The sequence below is a fragment of the Labrus bergylta genome, chromosome 3 (genome assembly GCF_963930695.1).
Source record: "Labrus bergylta chromosome 3, fLabBer1.1, whole genome shotgun sequence".
Taxonomy (NCBI): domain Eukaryota; kingdom Metazoa; phylum Chordata; class Actinopteri; order Labriformes; family Labridae; genus Labrus; species Labrus bergylta.
In genome coordinates this window covers 3,306,140-3,328,754 of record NC_089197.1, presented here as the reverse complement: position 1 = coordinate 3,328,754, position 22,615 = coordinate 3,306,140, and the positions used below count along the sequence as shown (strand labels likewise).

Genomic DNA, 22,615 nt, shown 5'->3' with positions numbered 1-22,615 from the left:
CCAGCTCCGCTTCTCACGCAACCTGCAAGCAGCACCAGAGGCGCAGCCCCGAGGCGCACGACGAAAGTCCCGGGAGAGTCAACACACGGAGGCCGGGAGGATCAGGAACGGAGCCGAGCCGAGCCAAGTCGTGCGGGTTACGCACAATCAAAAGCAACAACCAAAACAACTTGCCGACTTCTCCCAAACGCTACACTTTTAATTATTATAAACGCAAACAACTTTTGAGTGAGTGAACCAAATAATCCTCACATTGTTTGAGCCTGAAAGTTTTTATAACAAAGACCAAAATAAACTCACAATTTGAAAGACACTTTTTACAGATCTAGCTCTTAATCTTCCAAAAAGGCAAAGACCTATTTTCTGTCTGTTAGGGGGAGTAACACGGGACACGAATAATTTGTAGAATTATTTCTAAGCCATAGCTCCCAACTTTATACATTTTTATAACGTTAACTCCTTTACGACAATATACAGAATGAGACAATAAAGACAAATCAAACACACAACAGAGAGCTTTTATCAACAGGCTAAATGGGACACCTTATATTCTGGTATGAATCACCCAGAGAAATATACAAAATGATACGTCATTATTACCTTCAAATGTAGTCAATTAACGAGAAAATGTAAAAATACAACAATGCAATTGAGAATTTAACAAAATTCTTGTGTTTTGTTTTTTTCAAAATACTTTAGTCCTTCATCCATCAGTCGTCTCAAAAGCTGATTAAAACATTTAAATTCTACATTGTATGTTCAAGTTAAGGAAATCCTAAATTCACACAGAGGCCTTTGATGATATGGTTTCTCCAAAGTAAGGTCAATTAAACCAACCACCTCTGAAGACCTCAAGGTTATGAAGACACACAAAAAGATGTCTGAACCTGAACCTTTTACAAGTTTGGTAGTTGATGAAAATTGACTGGAAGATATCTCGAGACACTTTAGAAAAAGGCTTTAGGTTCAGACCGTACTCTTTGAATTACAAAGACCCAAACATTAATCTACATGAGCACTAACATTTAGCAAAGCTACAGTGGAGAGTAAAGACTTCCTTTAAGAAGCAGAAACAGACTCATGATGAACAGACGTCTGCTGAAACTGTGTCAGGCAGAGAGAGAGAGAGAGAGATGGGGAAGACAAAGTTAGAGACAAACAAAGCAAAAACAACAATGTCAGTAATCATGGTAAAAGTATGTGTGGCATTAGCAGTAACAGCTGAGTGTGATAATAGATCAGGGGTGGGCCACATGCGGCCCCCATCAACCCTCAACATGGAGAAACACATGACTAAATCTGCCATTAAATCATGAAAACCAGAAATATGTCCATAATTATATTTGATCACTGGTATATGTTGAGTTAAATTTGAGACATAATTGTTGCCCATCCCTGTAATAGACTCATCAGTCTAATATTAACATCAACATAAAATCTGAATCAGAAATACTTTGTTAATCCCGGGCGGGACATTAGGCCATTAAAGTAGCTCTTAAACATGGTATAGAAATAGAATAATAGAATAGAATACATGACAGAAACTGGTGCCCTTGAAAAACAAAACTAGCCAGACGTGAAAACATTTATGGATTATGTAGTTTTACATCCTGGGTGAAGGTTCCAGTTGGATAAGGTATCTGAAGTTATGGCTCAAACACATCTCAGTTATGAAAATATCAGAATGCAGAAAGATATGTTTATTTGTATGCATGTGGAAAGGTATGTGTACATGGATCCTTTTCATGTAGGGGGGCTGCCCATAAGGGGTTTGCTTGTTTTGTGTATTTTTTTCTGTGGGTGTGTAGTTGTTGTTTTTGTTGTCTTGGAGAAGGATCTCATTTTTGTCTTTCTTTTTTGACATCTATCTTGAGAACATGTACATTTGTTTGGGTTACAAAATATATATGAAGATTTAAATATTAATAGAAATAGAATAAGCAGAAATACCAAAGCAAAATATATCTTTGACTATTTGTGTTAAAAATCTCATCATTAAATGGTTTTAAGGGCTGAACTAACACACAAAGTAGAGATCAGACAAAAATAGTCTAATACACATTACAACATGATCTTTATCATACTTTGCGCATGACTTTGACTAGTGCCATGATTTTTTAAAAGTCAAACTGAGGGCCAGTTAGTTCCACAAATCCACTGCAAGTCAAAGATCTTACTGGCATAACACCTGTCGCACACGAGTTCTGCCGGACTGGGTTCTTTTTAAAACAGCTGGGTAGTTTTCAGTTTTAAAACAAGAATCATCTAAAAAAACAATTTATATTTCTTAAATCAATGCTGAGGTCCCACGCGGCGCAGAGCTTGGTTTGAATGCGTTTGTGGTTTAAAAAAAAAAGGGGGGGGGAAAGTTGTACGGGTCTGAACTCATCTACCCTGGTTGCACTCCATTCGTGCCGCACCATTGCCTCCCTCCCTCCCTCCCAGCATCCTCCTCTGAGGGGAGGTGAAGGTTTGATCACTGCGCTCTCACGCAACTGGTCAATCTTTAACTCCAGCTGGAGAGCCAACAGGTACACGCACCACACGCGTATCACTCAGTGATAAGAACTTTTAGACTTTTTATGCAAATTCCAAGATTTGTTCAATTTGTATATAAAAATTAACAGGAATTATTTGATTTTAGAGAGAAAACATGATCATTCAGCAGAGATATATCCCATTGTATGTGGAAAAGTGGCGCGACTTGATGTTGGGCTCATACTGTGTTTTTTTTTTTAAACACATTTAACCACATCAGTCTGCTAACTGGTGATTTCCAAAATCAATCACAATCTCCCGCTAATAATGGATTTCCAGACACTTGAAAACCATCTCATCAACGAGTTAACCCAGCCATGAGAGAGGTGTTAACACTCCTCTACAATAAAAAACGATTGATCAATAAAGTTTCATTCAACTTTATTGAGTCATAGGAATAACAGGTTAATTTGCAAGACATGCACATTGATGGCTTAGTGAATTAAAGTAAGACAATTAAGATTTTTAAGTCAGAAAACATGGGCACGGATGAGGTTTTAGCGCGAATATTCCATATATGGAGCATATTTTTTATTTTGAATATTACTTTTTTTTTGCTGCAGCTTGTAGAACAGTAGGTAACATTCATTTAAACTGAACAGTGTTATCGTTTTTAGATTAAAAACTGTTTTATAGCTGTGCAGATTACTGTGCTCTCCTGTGACGGCTTTTTTGTGTGTGTGCCTTATCTGTCCATAAACTATAACACATAAAACACATGCAGACAATAAAAAATTAAAAAACGTCCTGCAGAGGTAACAACACTTCGTGTCAACATCTGTGAAAATGAGAATTCCTTCGCTTATGTGAAGTTTTGTTTTTTCGCACGAACACCTCACACACTCACGCATAGCCTACACACACAACCACACACATAACCTACACACACACACACACCCCTTTTCTCTCTACTTAACTTCATTCATGACAAACACACCGAGAGACACAGAGGAGGAGGAGGGGGGGAGGGTGTTACGTCATGAACAGCAGCCAATGAAGCTGTGCAGCGCACTATAAAGCAAGAGCCCATTCTCGGTTTTGGGACATGAAGAAAGTAAGTTTCGGACGTATCTCAACTGAAACACAATTCAACTTTTCTAAAAAAAAAGAAAAGAAAAGAACCTCCGGAACCAGAGACCTGTTCTTCTTTTATCCTTCCACTAAGGTAAGATTATTATGATGACGGATGATTTCTAACTGAGCATATGTGAGTGTGACAAGAGCAAGAGGAGGAGAGATTATTTTGCAAGCATAGCTGTTAAAAAAAGTATTAACTTTGTTTTTTTGTCTTTGCAGCTCCAATTTATAGTATGCATAAACTTTTTACTTTTCAGAAGCTTCCTATGTCATTGCATGTTGGTCATAAGCTTTACAAAAGCTACTACTTTGCAAGCCTGCCTCTTGTACAAAGAGTTTTTTTATGCAGCTTTAGAACACATGGAGCCGAGTTTACAACAAAAGCTTGCCGTGGGACAGTCTTCTGTTACTTATAACTTTTGCAGTGCATGTAGTCAACATGTTGCACAACACTCCTCTTCATCCCTGCCCTCACTTCTCTAATGCCCCTCCTATTTAATTTCCAGGTTGTGCAGAAGCCAGAGAAAAAAAAGGAGTTGTCATCATGCCGCTAATGATCCTGCCATTCATCGGAGCGGTGTCTGTGTCTGAGAGTTTGGTGGCCATGACGACGGTGTGTCTGGTCTACCTGATCCTCAAGTTTTTCAAAACCGAGATTCCCGAAGGGCTCCGTCGGCTACCTGGGCCAAAACCTCTTCCCATCATCGGGAACGTGCTGGAAGTGGGCAGCAAGCCTTACCTGAGTCTCACCGCCATGAGCAAGCGCTACGGCGACGTCTTCCAGATCCAGATTGGCATGCGTCCCGTGGTCGTGCTGAGCGGCAGCGAAACGACCCGGCAGGCCCTCATCAAGCAAGGGGACGACTTCGCCGGCCGGCCTGACCTGTACAGCTTCCGTTTCATCAACGATGGCAAGAGTCTGGCCTTCAGCACCGACCAGGCCGGCGTCTGGCGCGCTCGCAGGAAGCTGGCCTACAGCGCCCTGCGCTCCTTCGCCACCCTGGAGGGCACCACCCCGGAGTACTCCTGCGTGCTGGAGGAGCACGTCTGCAAAGAGGGAGAGTACCTGGTCAAACAGCTCAACACGGTCATGAGGGCCGACGGGAGCTTCGACCCCTTCCGGCACATCGTCGTCTCGGTCGCCAACGTGATCTGCGGGATGTGCTTCGGCCGACGCTATGACCACGACGACCAGGAGCTGCTCAGCCTGGTGAACCTCAGCGACGAGTTCGGCCAGGTGGTGGGCAGCGGGAACCCCGCGGACTTCATCCCGCTTCTTCAATTCCTGCCAAGCAAAACGATGAAGAGATTCCAGGACATCAACACCCGCTTCACCGCGTTCGTGCAGAAGATCGTCACCGAGCACTACACCACCTTCGACAAGGTACGCAACCCTGAACCACATCATGACCACTTACTCTGTCCATTCTTCCTCAATGTTTCCATATTTAAGTCACTGTGAGGAAACGTTTTGCTCAGATTGTCCAATCACCTTGCAGGACAACATCCGCGACATCACAGACTCGCTCATCGATCACTGCGAGGACAGGAAGCTGGACGAGAACTCCAACGTCCAAATGTCCGACGAGAAGATTGTAGGAATTGTCAACGACCTCTTCGGAGCTGGTAGGTCGACCTTATCTTTTACGATCAGAAGTGATATTTCCCCTGAATTAGAAAAAAACCAAGACGTGTTCTTACAGCGGTTTTGTTTCTCTTCTAGGTTTTGACACCATCTCGACCGCTTTGTCGTGGTCAGTGATGTACTTGGTTGCATACCCGGAGATACAGGAGAGGCTTTACCAAGAAATTAGTGAGTACAGAAACCTAAAATACCTTCTTGGATATTATCTCACAGGACAGCAACAGACTGATAAACAGATTTGATTACATTGCATAACGAACCTTTTGCTGCTCTAAAAAGTTAATAAATGATTTATTTGTTCAATTTTCAGAGGATGAAGTCGGCCTGGATCGCACTCCTCTCCTCTCTGACAAACCCAAGTTACCGTTTTTGGAGGCCTTCATCCTGGAGATCTTCCGCCATTCTTCATTCCTCCCGTTCACTATCCCTCACTGGTGAGAATCACCCTCTTTAGGACGAGAGAAATGACCACATGTGGCACATTAAAAATGCTTAAATCGATTTGGTTGTCAGTGTGGACTAACACTTTGTTCTTCTCTTCAGCACGTCAAGAGACACATCTCTGAACGGCTACTTCATTCCAAAAGACACATGTGTCTTCATCAATCAGTGGCAGATCAACCACGACCCGTAAGTTCCTGTTGTTTCTTGTTATCTTTGCATCTTGTTTGTACTCAAATACCACAGCTGCACAGTACAATTGCTTACCTGGCTGAGTGACAACAGCTAATTAAACATGAAACTCTCTGCTTATTGACATAGTTGTTTGCATTCAAGATTAAGATTTACTTTTCTTGATCCAGAGGGTCGCCAAATTTCAGTTTTTACACTCTGTAGGTCATGACCACACACATAGGCTGAAGTATATACACATGCACACAAACAGGATCCTATGGACATTCACTAATGGAGGGATGGAGCTGCTCACAGTGGGCGCTCCTGAGCTGGTGGTGGGGAGGGGGTTTGATGCCTTGCTCAAGGGCACCTTGGCAGTGCTCAGGAGGTGATCTGGCACCTCTCCAGCTACCAGACCAACTTCCATGCTTGGTCCGCACCGGGACTTGAACTGGCGACCCTCTGGTTTCCAACCCAAGTCCCTACAGACTGAGCTACTGCCGCCCCAATTCCTTATCTTATCTCTTAATTTGCTACTTTTTTTTTTCTTCAGTGAGCTGTGGAAAGATGCGTCTACCTTCAACCCGGAGCGCTTCCTGAGCCCCGACGGCACAGAGCTCAACAAGCTGGAGGGGGAGAAGGTAATGGCTTTCGGCATGGGGAAGCGGCGCTGCATCGGCGAGGTCATTGCGAGACACGAGGTCTTCCTCTTCCTGGCCATCATCATCCAGAAGCTTCAGTTCTCCGCGATGCCCGGAGAGCCTCTGGACATGACCCCAGAGTACGGCCTCACAATGAAGAACAAGCGCTGCCACCTGAGGGCTACAATGCGATCAAGGGACGAGCACTGAAGCTATATTTTTTAATGTACTTTGTATGACTCTTGTTGTTGTAAAGGTTGACTCTAACACTTTATGGGTGACAGTCAGGTTAAGAGTCGGTAAAATAAGCGTCTTTCCCTGAATGTCAGGCACTGGATGCCAAGTTTAAGCTCCAGAGCTTAATGGCTTTAAAAGCAAACAAGTGAATTTTTGCTTGCAGCTGCTGCAGATTGTCAGTGATGTCCTGGTTTGTATGATGAACACATCTCTTGTCATGTTTTTGCTTCTCACTGAGATAGTCCTGCACATGATTGGTGCCTCTAAATGAAGTTTAAGAAGAAGGAGTTGTAAAATACTCAGTGACTATAAGTTGTCTTATTCAACTTTGGGACAAACTGTGTGTTTTTAAAGCATGGGCATTCATATTTAGACCTCTGGGCCCTACTTCTTTTTTTTTTTTCCTGTGACACAACACTCTGGAAAGAACAAATATTACCTTTTGATACCATTTACATGTATAAGCTAATTAATTGTATTCAATTTTGATGTGGATGTAAGACACTGAAGCTATATTTGGATCCCAAAATGTGATTTTCTATGTATATCAAGTTCTTTGTATTTTTTAAGTCAGTTTTTTGGTTGCCTGGCGTTTGTATATACTTGAGGTGAAATAGTTTTGCTGCGCATCTATATGAAATTTTCATGTCACCAAAAGACGCCTAGAGATATTTTAAATACATTTTTGAAGGCTATGAAAAGTTGTATTATTATCTCTAATGTGTCAATGATTGTCTCGATGTTAGGGCTTGCAATCTGTGGCTTTTTAAGCAGCCACACAAATAAAAAATAACTAAATAAAAAGTCCATTGTTGAGATCTTGTTCCTTATTTGCTCCTATCTTAAAGAAATCTAAAACACCCACATGGGGCGGCTGTAGAGTCTCTCAACCGGAAGTTGCGAGTTCGATCACCAGCTCCTGCAGCAGCATGTCTGATGTGTCCATGGGCAAGACACGTAACCCCAAATTACTCCTCTTGCTTCGTCGGCGGTGTATGAATGCGTATGAATGGGATAAGTGACCTCCGATGGTGTCACCACAGCAGCCTCTACCATCAGTGTGTGAATGTGTAGGTGTTACCTGCAAAAGCGCTTTGAGTAGTCGTAAGATTAGAAAAGCGCTATTTAAGCTCAAGTCCATTTACCATTTATATAGTAACACAGCGATGGCCAACACATAAACATCAATAACGCAAACATTTATATTTAAAAATAAAAGAGAAATCATGTTAGAATAAGTAGGAACATATTCGTATGGAGCCCAAGAAGTCTCAAAAAGTAAAAAGTTTTAAAATGTTGATTTTATTCTGTGTGCACTCGATAATGTTTTTAACTTTGTGGGACTTCAGGGGCTTCCTACATCTGCAGATAACTTACTTTAAGCGTGTCACAACCACAACAAACCCACGTGGGAAGCGGCGGAAGTGACGTCACACGCTAACACGGGAAACAGCACGAACAACAACCGGAGGAGCTTTGACTTTTTCCTGAAATCTCGCCACAAAAATTATCGAACAGGTAAATATAAATATATACAAACCCAACTGCCAAAAACGCAGTTTGTGGTATGAGAAAATATAAGAATATTTAAAAAGGTTGTCGCGGTCGGCTTCTGTTTAAGCGAACAGAAGCTAAGCTTACGTTAGCTTCACAAGCTAGCACAGCTCAACGCCTGTCAGGCTAAATACGTTAATTTATCTTAACACAGCGCTTTTATGGATTACATATAGGGTTGTTTTAATCTCAACTACATGTATGCTTAATTTTACCTCCGTGGGGTAAACGAAACTGTCGAAAAAGCGAATTTAAAGCTCGCCGGTGTTACAGTTTAAAGAGTTACCGTGTTAACTGGTGACTTTCTGGTTGTCGTAGTTAAAGCAGATTTTGAAGACGGAATATCCCTACGAGCAGCTCTTACAGCTGTTTGTGCCCTTGTTTATGTTGTCAAGATATACCTATCAGTTACTTTAATAATATCAAACTCTAAAGAAAGAGGACATTACGTTTTCAACATGTGCTGAGAGTCACCAGATAACACGGTAACTCATTAACCCGTAACACCACTTAAATGAGGCTCGAGTAAAAGGTTCACTTTCATACATTCCTCTTATAAGACGAAGCATGTGCTCACTACAATTTAATTTATAAATGTTTAGTAGTTTACGAAGTACATTACTTCAGTCAAAGTATAGATGTACCTGGTTAAATAAATAATTAAATATAATTAAAAGTGCTCAGTCAAATTAGTGCTGGAGTTCTTACATTTACTTATTCAAACTATGTAAAACAAACTCTAAACATTGTTATATTTTCATGATGCATGAAGTCAAGCTGCACATTCTGCTACGTTATGTTGATTTAGAAAACATTATTTAAAATGTTTAAACTCACATGCTGCAGATTTTCAAAATAAAAGGGACAATAACAGGTGAAACCAAAAGTACCTGATGACAAGAGAAAGAGTCAGTCAGGCTTTACACAGAGAGAAAACATTCACACATTTCAAACATGGGCTGCAGATGTGGCCATGGGTGCTCAGGTGGAGAATCTTAGCCGCCTTCACCATCATCTAAATGAGCCGCCTAATCTGAGTGATGTTTGCTCTGCGTTCGCTTTACATTCAAGCATGAAGACGCACAACGTACAGGTACGGAAACACCAGTTAGACAAGCCGCACGCACAGCTACACAAACACAGTTAATTAGTCTTTCGGGTCGGATTTGAGAAAAGAACAGAAAATTCATCAGCTGCCTTCAGAGCAGAATCAGCGAGTATCGGGAACATTCATAGAAATTCAGAGGAGTAAAAAGTCTCCCCAAATACAGTAAATAATGCTCAAGTAAGTACAGATACTCAGAAAATGTACTGAAGGACAGAACTAAAACAAGTCAGTTTCATCACAGTCCACGCCTTGAAATGTATTATCTTAAAGGTTTATTCTTGGGCTTTTTGTGCCTTTATTTGAGAGACAGAAATGGATAGTCGGAAATCGGGGAGGAAGAGAGAGCAGGGAATGACATGCGGGAAAGGAGCCACAGGTGGGATTTAATCCTGGCCTGCATGTTGAGGTCTACAGCCTCTGCACACGGGGCACACGACATAACCGCTTGGCTGTCCGGCGTCCCTTTTGCGGTTAATTTAAGGTTGTGACCAGGGTTGTCACCGTACCAAATTTTCAAATTTCTAAAGGTTTCATGTAAAAATCAACCATATATAGATGTCTTCCATACCATAAATGAATGGGTTAGTGTTGTCATCCTTGCAGTAGTGTTTGTAAATCACCAATCAAGTGTGAAGCAGTTAATTTAAATGTTTCCTGATAGTTTGAACACTTGAGTGTGTTTATTTGACTTGAACCAGCTGGTGTGATATTCATGATTTAAAACGATAAAAGCCAACCTTGAAGACTGTTTGAAGTAAAATCCAAGCCGTGGGTGGTTATTTTTCTTCTTCTGTGTTTTGTTTTTCAGGCACACGATCACAGTGGACACAATGGCCGCAGACTGGCTGGGGAGTGTTGTGTCTATAAACTGTGGGCAGACTTTGGGAATCTACCAGGGAGAGGTGATTTCAGTCGATCACGCGAGCCAGACCATCTCGCTGAGACGGCCGTATCACAATGGAGTCCGGTGTCCTGTTCCTGAGGTCACTTTCAGGTGAGACAGAAGGAGAGTAGTGCGATGGCAGACGTTATCAAACTAGTGCCGGTGGTGATGTTGCTCACTGGACTTTTTTACATGATCATAGAAACACAGCTGCTCTCCCTCAATGTTGACGAGCAGAGAGGAGGATGTGGGTACATGACACTATCTGTAGAAGGCAAAAATATGGGGAATATCATACATCTGGAAAAAAGAGCACCGGGCGGCTAAGATTTTCAACTGAAGTGTTACGGGGCGGCCGCACAACACAGGCGAACGCTCCCCCCTCCATTGAAAACAGTTTAAAAAAGACACTGCTGCTCAGGAAAAAAACCAGCAAGTGGACTCGAGGCCTAATTGACCAAACAATTAATTGATTTTAAAAGAAGTGATCCATACATGAATCAATGTTGAAATAGTCATTAGTACCATCTTGCTGCACAAACTTTGGTGAAGTTCATCTGCCTGATCTATCCCAGCATCGCTTTCACTTTGTGTATTTTGATTCAGAATTCAGATCATGCAGCCTACGTTGTGATTTTCAATTCAGAGTTATCCCTTTAAATGTCAGCGCCTCTTCTGTTTATCCAGTGGCATGCACACAGAGATCTGTTGTTCACTTTGCAGTCAGAGCTCTGAGTAAGGCCCGCTGTGCGTTTGTCTTCCAGTGCCATGGACATCAAGGAGTTAAAGTTCCTAGACATCCAGCATACAGCCAACAAGCTGGGCTCCGTCCAGGGAGCTGCAACAGAAGCCAGCATCACGACTTCAGGACGCCTCGCCAACAGCAACAGAGTCCCGAAACCTGAAGTCACAGGCAGCAGCTCTCAGCCCGGCGCTGCTCCCATCACCATCCTGCGCAGAGGAGGTAGGCAGATGTCTGACAGTTGACTCTACTTTGGTCCAGATCAGCAAATGCTGAAATCACTAACAAGTCCATCATGCCTCATGAAAAGTGACACTTCAGGATTATATCCAAAATGTGTTTTTAAACTGCACAGAATAATTTATTTTAAATGATATTTTTAGGCCTTTATTGAAAGGACAGCTGAAAAGAGACAGGAAATGTTGGGAGGAGAGAGCGGGGGATGATATGCAACCAAAGGTCCGAACTGGGATTCAAACCCACGGCGGCTACAGTACACTATAGCCTCTGCACATGGGGTGCCCGACATAACCGCTAGGCTACCTGGCGCCCCTTTTGTGGTTAATTTTAGTTGTTAAACTTCTAAAGGTATATTTTTAAAAATCATATGATGTAGATGCCTGCATCGAAACCATGGCAACGAATGTTTAAGTCCTAATCACCCAGTATTAAATAACTTGTTGTTTTAATTCAAGCAAACTCCTGCACAGCGTCTTTAACTGCACAAATGCGTTGGAAACATTTCATCACCAATGTGATTATGCAATTTATCCAGTGTCACGTCCTCTGCCCTCTGTGTGTTTGTAAGAGACATTAAAAAGGTTTGGAAAGCATTAGTGTGGGAGTGCTGAAAGAGGAAGCATGACGGGATCATTCAGTCAATCAGCACCAGTTCACAGAAACCCTTTTTATACTAAGCTCAGCCGTCATGACGTCTTTGTACGTTCATATTGATTCTGCCTCGGGGTCATATTGGTGTCCCGGCCTGTGAATTCACATTGCCCTTCTGCGTTGTGGCTAGCGTCTCAACGCTTTCTATTCATTTCCTATGGAAAGTCGGAGAGGTAGTCGCTGCAGTGCATGTTGGGATCATTGCGGCGTGTTTCGAGAGGGGCTCTGGCACGCTCGCCGGACAAGAATTGACCAGATCTCTATACCATGGAATTTAGTGCAGGAGACGTCCAGGAGAAAATCTAAAAAAAAGCACACTTTTGAAGTGTTTATACGTCCATCAAGTGGAGAATCCTCACATCTTAACCTATGTTAATATGGTACAGAGGGGGGATCACTTTGTCCCCCCCAATGTGCCTCTGTGACAATCAGATTGAAGGTGAAACGTCACAGTCTGATGAGGGCTTCTGTCAGGTTACTGAATCCTTTGACCTCTACACTCCACCCTGCACGTCCTCATTAAGATGTCACAACAGGAGTCTGTGCAAGTAGAGCGTGATTGTGTAAGTGAATTCTAAAAACAATTGACGGATTATTTTACAAACAATCCTGAGACTTATCGTGCGGTTGGAAAGCCCGGTTTATTTAAAACTTTTGCTTATTCATTGTTGGCGGCACTTCCTGGTTCTCATCATGTAACTTGTTGCTGCACAGAGTCATGTCCTCCGTGACAGGAGTGAACCACAGCGATGTCCACACAGTACTCCCTCTGTTAAAACAGAAACAAGTTATATTGTTCGTTGCCAAAGGAAACATGGCAGCACGCAACAAAATGTGTCACCTTTTTTTACCTGACTCACCCGTCTTAATTATTTCCAGTCATGCCGAGCTGAAAGTGCAAAGTCACCCGACGTCACAGTTTTTTTTGATTGAACGACACATGCGGGACTTTTTTTTGTAGCTAACAATAGAACGGATGTGTTTAATGTGTCAGCTGATTACACTGCATGTTTACTGAATCACAGGGATGAAGGGCAACAGAAACCAACAGTCCATTTCAACACTGTCTGATTCATCCTGCTCCGTACGGCTCTGAGAGGAAGTCGGCTAAATGTAATGGATTCATATTTCATGAAGTGTTCTTCAGTCGTGGCAAAGCAGAGACATCTAACAGGAAGATGTAACAATGTCTTGTAATCCAACACGGTCACTCAAGCCAAAACATTCTGCCATTGTCCAGCTCTGATTTTTTTGTTTATCTCAAACGTCTGCCTGAGTAGGCGAAGCTGGAATGACCTCAGTCGTACCCGGTCGTAATTTGTGACGCCGTGGAGAGCAGCGTTGTGAAGCAGTGTCTGAAAGTCAAAGGAGAAACTTGTTACCTCTGATCCTCTTTGAGTTATTTGAGAGTGCACGATGAGTCGTTTTGCTTAAGGTTAATAAACTCACTGACAGCCGCCGTGACACACAGGACGTGTTTATCGTCGCCATGGAAACACCAGATGTTAAGACTGCGTAAGGTACTGACGCTGTATGTGCTGCTGTGATTAAAAAGCATCATCTAAATTATACTCAGATACATTAGCTCGTCTGTAAACTATATTGTCTTCTTCCTCGGGTCGGACTGGGGGGGTTTGAGTAGCAGAGAGAATAAGCCATCATCTGTTATTGTTTTGATTTGAGAGCCCCCTGGTGGTGGACTTCACATTCTGAGCGTTTAATCAAACAGATTTGTTTCCCATTGAGAGACCGCTGATCTCATTTAGAGGAAGACCTTACAAAGAGAAGTAGCGACGTATAGCTTCAACAACTAAAAAGCAAACGCATGGGGGACAGAAGTGGTTTCTAAACATTGTCTGTTGCCCCCCCCCCGGCAGATACAAATATTTTATAGCCCGCACACACTCAGAGTCATGACTTGCTAACAATTTGAAGAATTTCTCTCAAACATCGGCAGCAAAAAGTTCAGAATAGCACCTTCAGCGTGACAACAAACTGAAAGAACTACCAATCAGCTTTTAAAGAGGAAACAATTCAAAGTCTCCAGCCTCCAGATTTGTGACGTCTGGTGTAGATTCATTTTCAGCCTCACGGTACCTGGAAGTCCTCTCATAAAATATCTCCCAAAAAACGTTGTGCATTAGTCTTGTTCAGCCCTATCATTACTCCAGAGCCCCCCCTAGGGGTCCCGCACCCCCACTTTGGGAATCCCTGAGTCGGAGTGGCATTAAATGATCTGATGAAACACACACACACACAGCATGGACTCATTAGAGATTTTTTTAAATCATTCAGGGCTGCTAAGTTATGGAGTTTAATAAAAAAAAAAAAATCTCTCTTACCCAATTCTGTTAAAAACTTCTGAAACAACAAATTGCGCAACATCCAGAGTGATTTTAAGATTAAGAGGATAAGTGAGAAAGAAATCTGGCCAAGAAAATGTCAGGAAACTGCAGTTTGTAAGCGTCTCAGTGCAACATGATACACGCTGGTAAACGAGTATCCCAGTTTCTTTATCAGTCACACTCAGCTGTGGCTCAGTGGTAGAGTCGGTCGGAAGGTCGGGGGTAGCAGATCCTGCAGCAACATGTCAGATGTCTTTCTCGGGTGAGACTCTTAACCCCCAGAAGCTCAAGTCCATTTACTTGCACAGTGGAAGGCAAAACGCACAACTATCTAATGAATCAGGCCGTCGACTGGCCTCTGATTCTGCTTCTCAACACTACAGCATCTCAGTTATTCACTTTACCTCTTCTGAAATAAGAAAGGAAAAGAGACCGTGTGTTTACCAGAGACTTTTAAGTTTAAGTCCAGCACTTTATTACAGGTCATAGGTCATGGCTGTTGAAAGCCCTAGACGACCAGTGTTTTGCTGCAAACGATTTTTTGAATCAGGTGAGAGAATCTTGAGCTAAATACTCGGGGAGAAAAATCATGATTCACATTTTTTATTTATTTTTTTGCCACTAAATGTTTTTATTATTTTTTCAGAAACAGAAAAAGATCAACAACAAAACATCAGAATAATTGCCAGACATTTAGACATGTTCAATTTTAGGTCATAAGCTAAGTAGTGCAGTTCACAAGGGGTCTTTAAATAGCTTCTCATAATTTACATGATAAAATGAGATGAAAAATTAAACAGTGAAAGGGAGGTAAACGACATGAAGTTGTCAGAAATAGTGGGGCAAACCACCTAGCACCTTATCTATTGATCTGTCAAATATTGTCTCCATTTTGACCATTTTGCATCGTACAAGTCCTTTCTTCATGATTCACATTTTAGCAAGAATGGTGCAGCCCCACTCCTTTGAGGAACTTTTGAGTTTTTGCTCGATTTTGTCACGACTCGTGCGAGCCGTACTTCTTGTCTCTTTGCTGATCCTGTCCTTTACATAAGTTAATCTAAAAGTGTGCTTTATTTTGACAGTCAAACACATCAATCATTGAGGATCTTTGCTGTAGAAAATGTGAACAAAGGCTTCGTGCATTTACTCACTTTGTCTGACACTTATACTTCTGGCAACCATGAAGAAATGATGAGTAGTGATGACTGTTGTCGCTGATGGTCTTGTTTACTGTTATAAGTCATAAAGAGTCATCAGTATTAAATTCAGTCGGTTTCATGACCTGCTAAAGACTCGATACCTGAACCTGCACATGTAGGAACGTTTCTACAAACTGCATCTTGATTTAAATGGCAGCCAACATTTTCAGTGCTGAGATAAAATTCTAAAATGGTATGTTAATTGTCAGAGCAGTTCTTCATGTCTCAGCTGTGCAGCGACACGCGTTGATACTGAGAAGCACATCTGCATCCCAAGTTGTGTCTGTGATTGTAAAAAAAAAAATGCAGAGCGTGTTACTCAACCTTCCTGATTAGATAAACATTAAAAATGGCATTTCCTCTTGTCAACATCCACTCAGCAGGAAGTCTGGCTGGACGGCTCTGAGGCCTCGGCAGGAATCAGTAAATGTCGTTCACTTTCACATTCAGGATCCCCAAAACAATGGACGAGCCAGAGGTCAGGAGAATCGGTTAATGGACGCTGGGTTAATAGTCTTTAGCCTGGTTGTAAAACTGACCTCTGACTCTGGTGTTTTTCCTGAAGCTTGCAAAGCAAAATAAAAGGAAGCCTGCCGTTTCCCTCTTTTTGGCTCTTCTATGGAGAAAGAAAATCTGTAATGAAGACAGATATGTTCACACAGCAGTGTAAAGTCTCTTTGCACACCACGTGATTTAAAACGATACAGCCGCTGTTATTTTATTAATAATTGGAAAAGTACCCAATTGTTAAAAGAAAAAAAAAAACCTATCTTAAGTCAGTCAGCAGGAATAACAGAGCGAGAGCAGCTCCCAGGCCCCCAAAAAATACTGACGTTTCTCAAGTCTGTTTGGCGTTTCCTAAAGACGCAGAAGTTGCATTCATGTGTCCTGCAAACACAGAGAGCAGATGAGGTGACGTATAAAATTAGACGGCGTGCAGGAGAGTTCTTGCAATTTTTGGAAATTAAAAACAAGAAATGTCTTATTTTCGGATGTCTGGGAGTGGGACTTTTGTTCCTGTGGTATCAAAACTTGTTAAACGTTTGGATACTTTCTATGCCACATTATTTTAATAATCTAGCGTTTGGTAAAGTATCGATCCTTAAAGAACTCCCCCACAGATCTTCGTCTTATATTTTTTTAAGCCAAAGCTGCTGCAAGAAAACAAGAGAGGGCAGCTCCAAAATGACTGATGTGTCTTTTAAAGTTACATTTAAGAGAGCAGTGGTGGTGACATTGTCTACATTTCAAATTATTTGTGCAAATTAGAAAGTTTGCGGGAGATTGCTTCCAATTCTTGGTCATTAAAAACTATAAATGTCCGCCTGGAGCTTCTATTTCTTCCCCCTGTGGTTCGATATTGTTTGATTTTTACGACTATCACATCGGCCGTTTACATTTCTGTGGTCGTGAGCCTAATCTTGTGTGAAGTTTGTGTGCAGCTAGTTTGTCCTTCTCCCTGTGTGTTTCTGCTAAGAAGCTGGAGCAAGGGACCAAACGGCGTCTTTCTATGACTCCCCCCCACCTCCCCTGAGATTCCCATAGCGTGCTAAAGCCTTGTACCAAAGTTCCTCTTTACAATATGTGTGTGACTAAGATCAATAAACATTCCCCCCTCCCTCCCTGCGTCTGCTCCTAAAGAGCAGCTCCAGTGTTCGTGCCTCTGTGCCCTCCTGTCCCCTCTATCTCCCCTTCTCCTCTCCCTCCCTCGCTCCTGCTCAGCACAGGAAACCAGCCCCCCCTCCACTCCCCCCCCCTCTCCGACAGGAAGCCATGTTGTCCCAGTGTGCTCGGAAAGGCCAAAGCGATATCAATTGTGGAAGCAGTGTTTACCTTTGGAGGTTTTATTTTAATCTCCAGCTCTCAGGCTGGTGGCCAGGGAGCTAATGCCCAAATTTCACAGGGCCAACGTGCTGAGTGGCCTGGGCAGGGCTGCTGCTTTCACACGCAATGCCATGCTCCCAAGAAGCCCCCTGGGCCACAAAGAAAGGGAAAGCAGGGTGGGCCCAATGCTTATACAAGACCACGGATTCCACGAATGGTTTTCTGAATATCTGCAATTGATCTTTCTGGGAGAGTAGGATGGGAATTTAGAAACTGCTCTCTAAAAATGGAACTGCATTAGACCAAAACAGACCTCATTAAGGTGGCATTTTATAAAACTCTTATAAAAGTGCCATGATTCCTCAACGCATGGAGAGAACCTGCCTGTAACTAAGAACAAAAAAAAAGTCTTTCAGATCTTATTGGTGTTGCTGTGCTTCCATGTTTAGTGAGAAATGTATTCATTAGGATAAGCCCCTTGAGGTGTATCACCTCATTTTCAAGGGGGTCCAAAACATATATTTAGAAAGGTACAGCACAGCAATACAAAACCAAAACGTAACACACTACTGACAAAACAAAGAAAGTAATACATACAGCAAATACCACAAACAAAACACACAAAAACAAAACAAAAAAAAGGACAACACAGAGAACAGATACAACCATTACAACATTTTTTTTATTTAACCTTTATTTATCCAGGAAAGTCCCATTGAGATTAAAAACCTCTTTTTCAAGGGAGTCCTGGCCAGTAATTACAATAATTACAACTCTAGACTAGACACCTCAGAGGAGAGAGATTCAGTCTATACACAGAGAAATAAAACAAACATTAAGGAGCACAAAAACATAAAAGCTTTTTTAGCTCCTCTTCAGGAAGCTTCAGGAAGTCACTCAGAGCTTCTCTGTGAGACTTCAACCGTTAACCGCACAGACACCAACGTGTGTTTAGTTCGTTCTACGCTACACAAACTCATCTCACTCAGAGTGTTTGTCTAATTTCTGGTGAAAAATATATCTGAAGCTCTTGTGCCCACCTAGTGCTTTTTTACGGGCAGAAAAGCGTTAACACTGACTACTGTATAACCGACACAGCTCCGTTCTCTTTACTGTATGTTTTATGTTTGAGATCCTTAACCCCCAGCAGACATGGAGCAAAGAGGATGTTGACAAAAGCACGGGGAATATCAAACATTTGGAAAAAGAGTGCTGGTGACGTCATCAGCGCCTTTTCTGAAAAGTTGAAAGATTTTCAACTTGAGTGCTCGGAGCGGCCGCACTTTTTCTCCAGGCTGCCACTTTCTGCTGCCAACGCTCACCTCCTCATGGAAAATAACTACAAAATAGACTCTGGCGCGAAAAACAAAAGGCTAGATGGACACGGGGCCTAATGGAGGAACTTAATTAAAAAATGTAATCAATTGCAATTAACTTTCAGATGTGGATAACGATTATAAAAAAAAAATTTGCTTATCAGCCCTATTAGTAACATAAAAAAGTCTATTTAGACTTAAGTGTCTGAATGCATTAAATTTCCTTTGGCCAATCACTCTCCTGTTTATCCCTAAATATCCCAATAACATTTTCTAATGAGATCATTTTAAGAAGTGATGAATAGTGTGAGCCTTGTCCCAGTTATTTTCCTGTAATTTATCATTTCAGAGTAACGTTTTTCTTGAGTGCTTTTTCAAACAAATCTGTGTCGCTAAGTTTCTCTCTCTGCTGAAATCAGTGCAGTTCACACTCCCCGTCCTGCTACTTGTTATTCATTAACCTGTTTGGCTTGGAGCTGTGCCCACTTCATTCAGATTTTTTGAATCCTAGCATGACAGAACACTTCCTTGTAAATAAAGACGGCGTTCACTCGTGGTAATTAGCTCTTACAGCTGTTCACACAGATGAACACACAAACCCATCAGCTTCTCCTCCACCACATGTTGCACCAGTCTCCATCTTAAATGAGCTCTAATCAGGAGTGTGTTTGTAAGTGCTCAGAGGGACACAAGGCTTTTTTTCTTTATCCCATTTGATATTTCAGAGCAGCTTTGTAAACATGCATTTAATGCAGACGCAGCAGCTCTCGAATGACTGAGCGTCTTCAGACCGTCGAGTCCGTGTTAAGGCTGCATTGTGATATTGAGTCAGGTCTGAAATTAGCTCATACTTAGTTAGAGTCTTTGTGTCAGTGCCAGTGTACTATGACTGAGCCTCCCAGTGTCTTGCGTGAGAGAGTCCAAAGTACCTTAGCTGTCACAGTGACAGTAGCGTGCGACTGTGCCTCTCTGTCTCCTGGTTAGCGTGAGAGCTCAGCATGGTTGGGGTTGAAGGCCAGGTTTTTCCAGTTTTTCTTTCTTTCTTTTTTTTCTTCTCTGTTCATTTCGGTTTTTTTTTTCTTGTTTGTGCTAACATGTATGTAAACTTTATTGAGAGGCACTCAGTCTGCCATTGTATGTTTAGTGTGTCAGTGGTGTTTAGTTCTCAGCGATTTATAGTAACTAACCGTGAGAGGAGAAAGAAGAGTCGCCGGTCAGAGTTACCGCGGATAAAAAGGAGTTTCGAACATCCAGTCACAATTTGAGACTGCTGAGTGCAGGAGCGTATTGTTGTGTGGATTACAACATTTACACAACGCTGTGATGTATGGTGTGAAGGCTCATAGCTCATTCAGGGGTGATTAGGAGGGTTTATGGGTAATCTTTACATTCTGAAGCCAAGACAGACCTGTGAGGGACCACAACCCCCCCCCCCCCCCGTCTCCAGCTCTACACACATACAACAGCTGTATGTTTTTATACATGATGATTTCAAAACCAGTGTAGGGATATTTCCTCACCATTTAAAGAACATTTGAATTAGGGCCTGACTGATGTGGGATTTTTGGGGCCGATACCGATATATTAGGGGTGGGAAACATGTGAGGCGCCACGATCCTTTAGATACAATTCAATATGATTTCGATTATTAAACATTTTGCAAAATGCTGAGAATTGCAAAACAATATATAGTGATTTAACTTTTTGAACTGCATATTATGTCCACAAAACTAAACAAAATCATGAAATGTTCAATCTCAGTCTATTGATCTCACTTCAGTCCTTTTTTTTCCCTACACAACGGGAGTCGAGTCCACAGACGGACCAACACTATGATAAAAGTAAAACCCTGTAAAGACTGCATGCACCTCACAATCTGACCTGTTGGTATTTCAGTCTAACCAAAACTTAACTGAAAACAAACATTTACAACTGCAGTAATTTTTAACAATGCAACTTGTTCAAAATGAATTGTGCAACCCCTTCAGTAATTACAAATTTAAAGGTATATTTGAAATAATGTAATAAAAACGAATGTAAGCTAATACTATGCTGTATCGATATTTAACTGATAACTGATTTATATATTATATTTCAGACAAAAAACAACCCTGATACCAATATATTGGTGTAACATAGTAATAGCAAACTTAGGCAAACAAACGTGCATTCAACACTTTTAACTATGGCCCGACTGATATTGGATTTTTGGGGCCGATAAATATATGTCCGCCGATATCGTTCTTATATCCATGTTCGATCTGTGCAGATAGATTGATATAGATACAAACATTTATCAAACACTTGTGGAAAATATTTATAACGAAGACAAGATGATCACTCATCTGGAGAGTAACAACATACTGGAGAGAATGATGTTTGTTGTAATCCATATAGCGCCATCTGCTGGTGAAAGAGAACTGTAATACAAACATATAAATGTTGTTTGACTGCTGAAAACATCGAGTAATATCGGCACGTCTGCCATAAACATCAGTTTGTTTAAGTTTTATGCTGGTGCTCAAGGGCGACATCTACTGGATCAAAAAGTTGCACACTCTTCCCTTAAAGTGAAATACAATCTTTGTAATTAACCTCCCATCTTTCTTCACCTGGTACAATATACAATTCATTTAATTCAAAAGATTTTTTTATGAATTATTGCCAGAGTTGTTGGAGTTCAGCGTCAGCGCGTATTAAGTACACAGTTAATCTGAAAACAACAATAAATCACTTCCTCATGTTGCTGACTTCTAAATGTCTCTGTGTGCTCTCCAGCTCCCGCAGGCTCGTCTAACAGCAGAGCGACCACACAAAAGAAAAACAGCGTGAAAAACGGAGGAGCTGGTTGGCCGATGAGACCAAAAGATGACGAGTGCTTTGGAGACGGGACCGACGAGGACCTGGACACGGACTTCGACTTCGAGGGCAACCTGGCTCTGTTTGACAAAGCTGCCGTCTTCTCCAAGATCGATGGAACCAACAGCCACGCAAACCGACCGCAGCAGCACAGCACGCACGGCACACAACACAAGCCTCTGACCTACCGCCATGATGAGAATATTCTGGAGGTGAAGCCCGTCACATACCGACAGATAACAGGACCCCAGCACGGCGGCAAAGAGTACTGTACAGGTGAGAACAAAATACATGTGCATGCTCAAACTCCACTGACTCGAAGCATAAATCCTCGCTCTTCAGAAAAGGATATTTCAGGTGATATTTCGTGTTCAGTGTTTCCCCCAGAATGCACCCCCCAAAAAACTATGATGATCCCATGCCCCCCCCCTCCCTTTTTTTTCCTCTTACGCTTATCTTAGGGTATATTCTAGCATTAGGTTTGTAATTTAGTAACAACTTTAATCTGCTCAATTTATCCACGCACACACACAGACCCAAACACAACGACTACCCCTCCTCACGTTTTGAAAAGTTCCACCTGATATTCCGTTATTTATAGTAGTCCAGCACAGCATCAGCAGCAAGCAGCTGTACATTAACAATTTTAAGCCATGAGAAGCTTCAGTTTTGCTCTCTGTTACCTTTTACTGTATTAGGGCTTTCACACTTGCAGAAATCTCCTGAAAACGCAAACAGACACATTTGTCGCTCAGACTTCTCCCGGAGTTTCTCCTGCCAGAACCCTACTATTTTTTCTGCAGCAAGCCAGAGTGAGTTGATGTGAGAACGCAGCAGGATATTCTCCGGAAAATGTATATTAGATATTTTCAGGAGTGCAGATGTGAAAACAGCTTGTGTTTTAAATCGAGATCGAGATTAAATCGAGCGTCAACCGGAGGATGCTTAACATCCTACTTGGTCCGGACACAGAGGGAGGAAGATTTGGGTACAGGGCACAATTCCGTAGGAGGCAAAATACAAGGAATACAGAGTGCCTGTGACGTCAACAGTGAACTTCTTAGTGTTTTCAACTCGAACGATTGGAGCAGCTGCACATAAAAGGCGGCACGCTTGGGGGGGAAAAAAGTGCTTTTTC

At 42.0% G+C, this 22,615-nt stretch overlaps 2 protein-coding genes across 2 annotated transcripts in view; both read left to right on the top strand.

The window, feature by feature from the left end:
- Positions 1-3,546: 3,546 nt before the first annotated feature.
- On the top strand, positions 3,547-7,569 carry cyp1a (cytochrome P450, family 1, subfamily A). Its single transcript, XM_020654595.3, has 7 exons — positions 3,547-3,703; positions 4,122-4,999; positions 5,115-5,241; positions 5,339-5,428; positions 5,571-5,694; positions 5,804-5,890; positions 6,429-7,569. Exons 2-7 carry the CDS (start codon positions 4,160-4,162, stop codon positions 6,724-6,726), a joined length of 1,566 nt encoding a protein of 521 aa, XP_020510251.1. The 5' UTR covers positions 3,547-3,703; positions 4,122-4,159; the 3' UTR covers positions 6,727-7,569.
- A 602-nt stretch (positions 7,570-8,171) lies between these two features.
- Positions 8,172-22,615, top strand: part of LOC109999531 (enhancer of mRNA-decapping protein 3) — a 28,436-nt gene continuing 13,992 nt past the window's right edge. The window contains exons 1-4 of the mRNA XM_020654591.3: positions 8,172-8,271; positions 10,224-10,409; positions 11,063-11,262; positions 21,397-21,753. Of these exons, the coding sequence (XP_020510247.2) occupies positions 10,246-10,409; positions 11,063-11,262; positions 21,397-21,753 (721 nt within the window). The 5' untranslated portion in view covers positions 8,172-8,271; positions 10,224-10,245. The remainder of the gene's footprint in view (positions 8,272-10,223; positions 10,410-11,062; positions 11,263-21,396; positions 21,754-22,615) is intronic.

Coding starts and splice junctions, on each gene's coding strand:
- cyp1a (XM_020654595.3), top strand. CDS start 4,160: ATGCCGCTAATGATCCTGCCATTCATCGGAGCGGTGTCTGTGTCTGAG. Junction 5,429..5,570: donor GAGGCTTTACCAAGAAATTA/GTGAGTACAGAA, acceptor TTCAATTTTCAG/AGGATGAAGTCGGCCTGGAT. Junction 5,695..5,803: donor CCGTTCACTATCCCTCACTG/GTGAGAATCACC, acceptor TCTTCTCTTCAG/CACGTCAAGAGACACATCTC.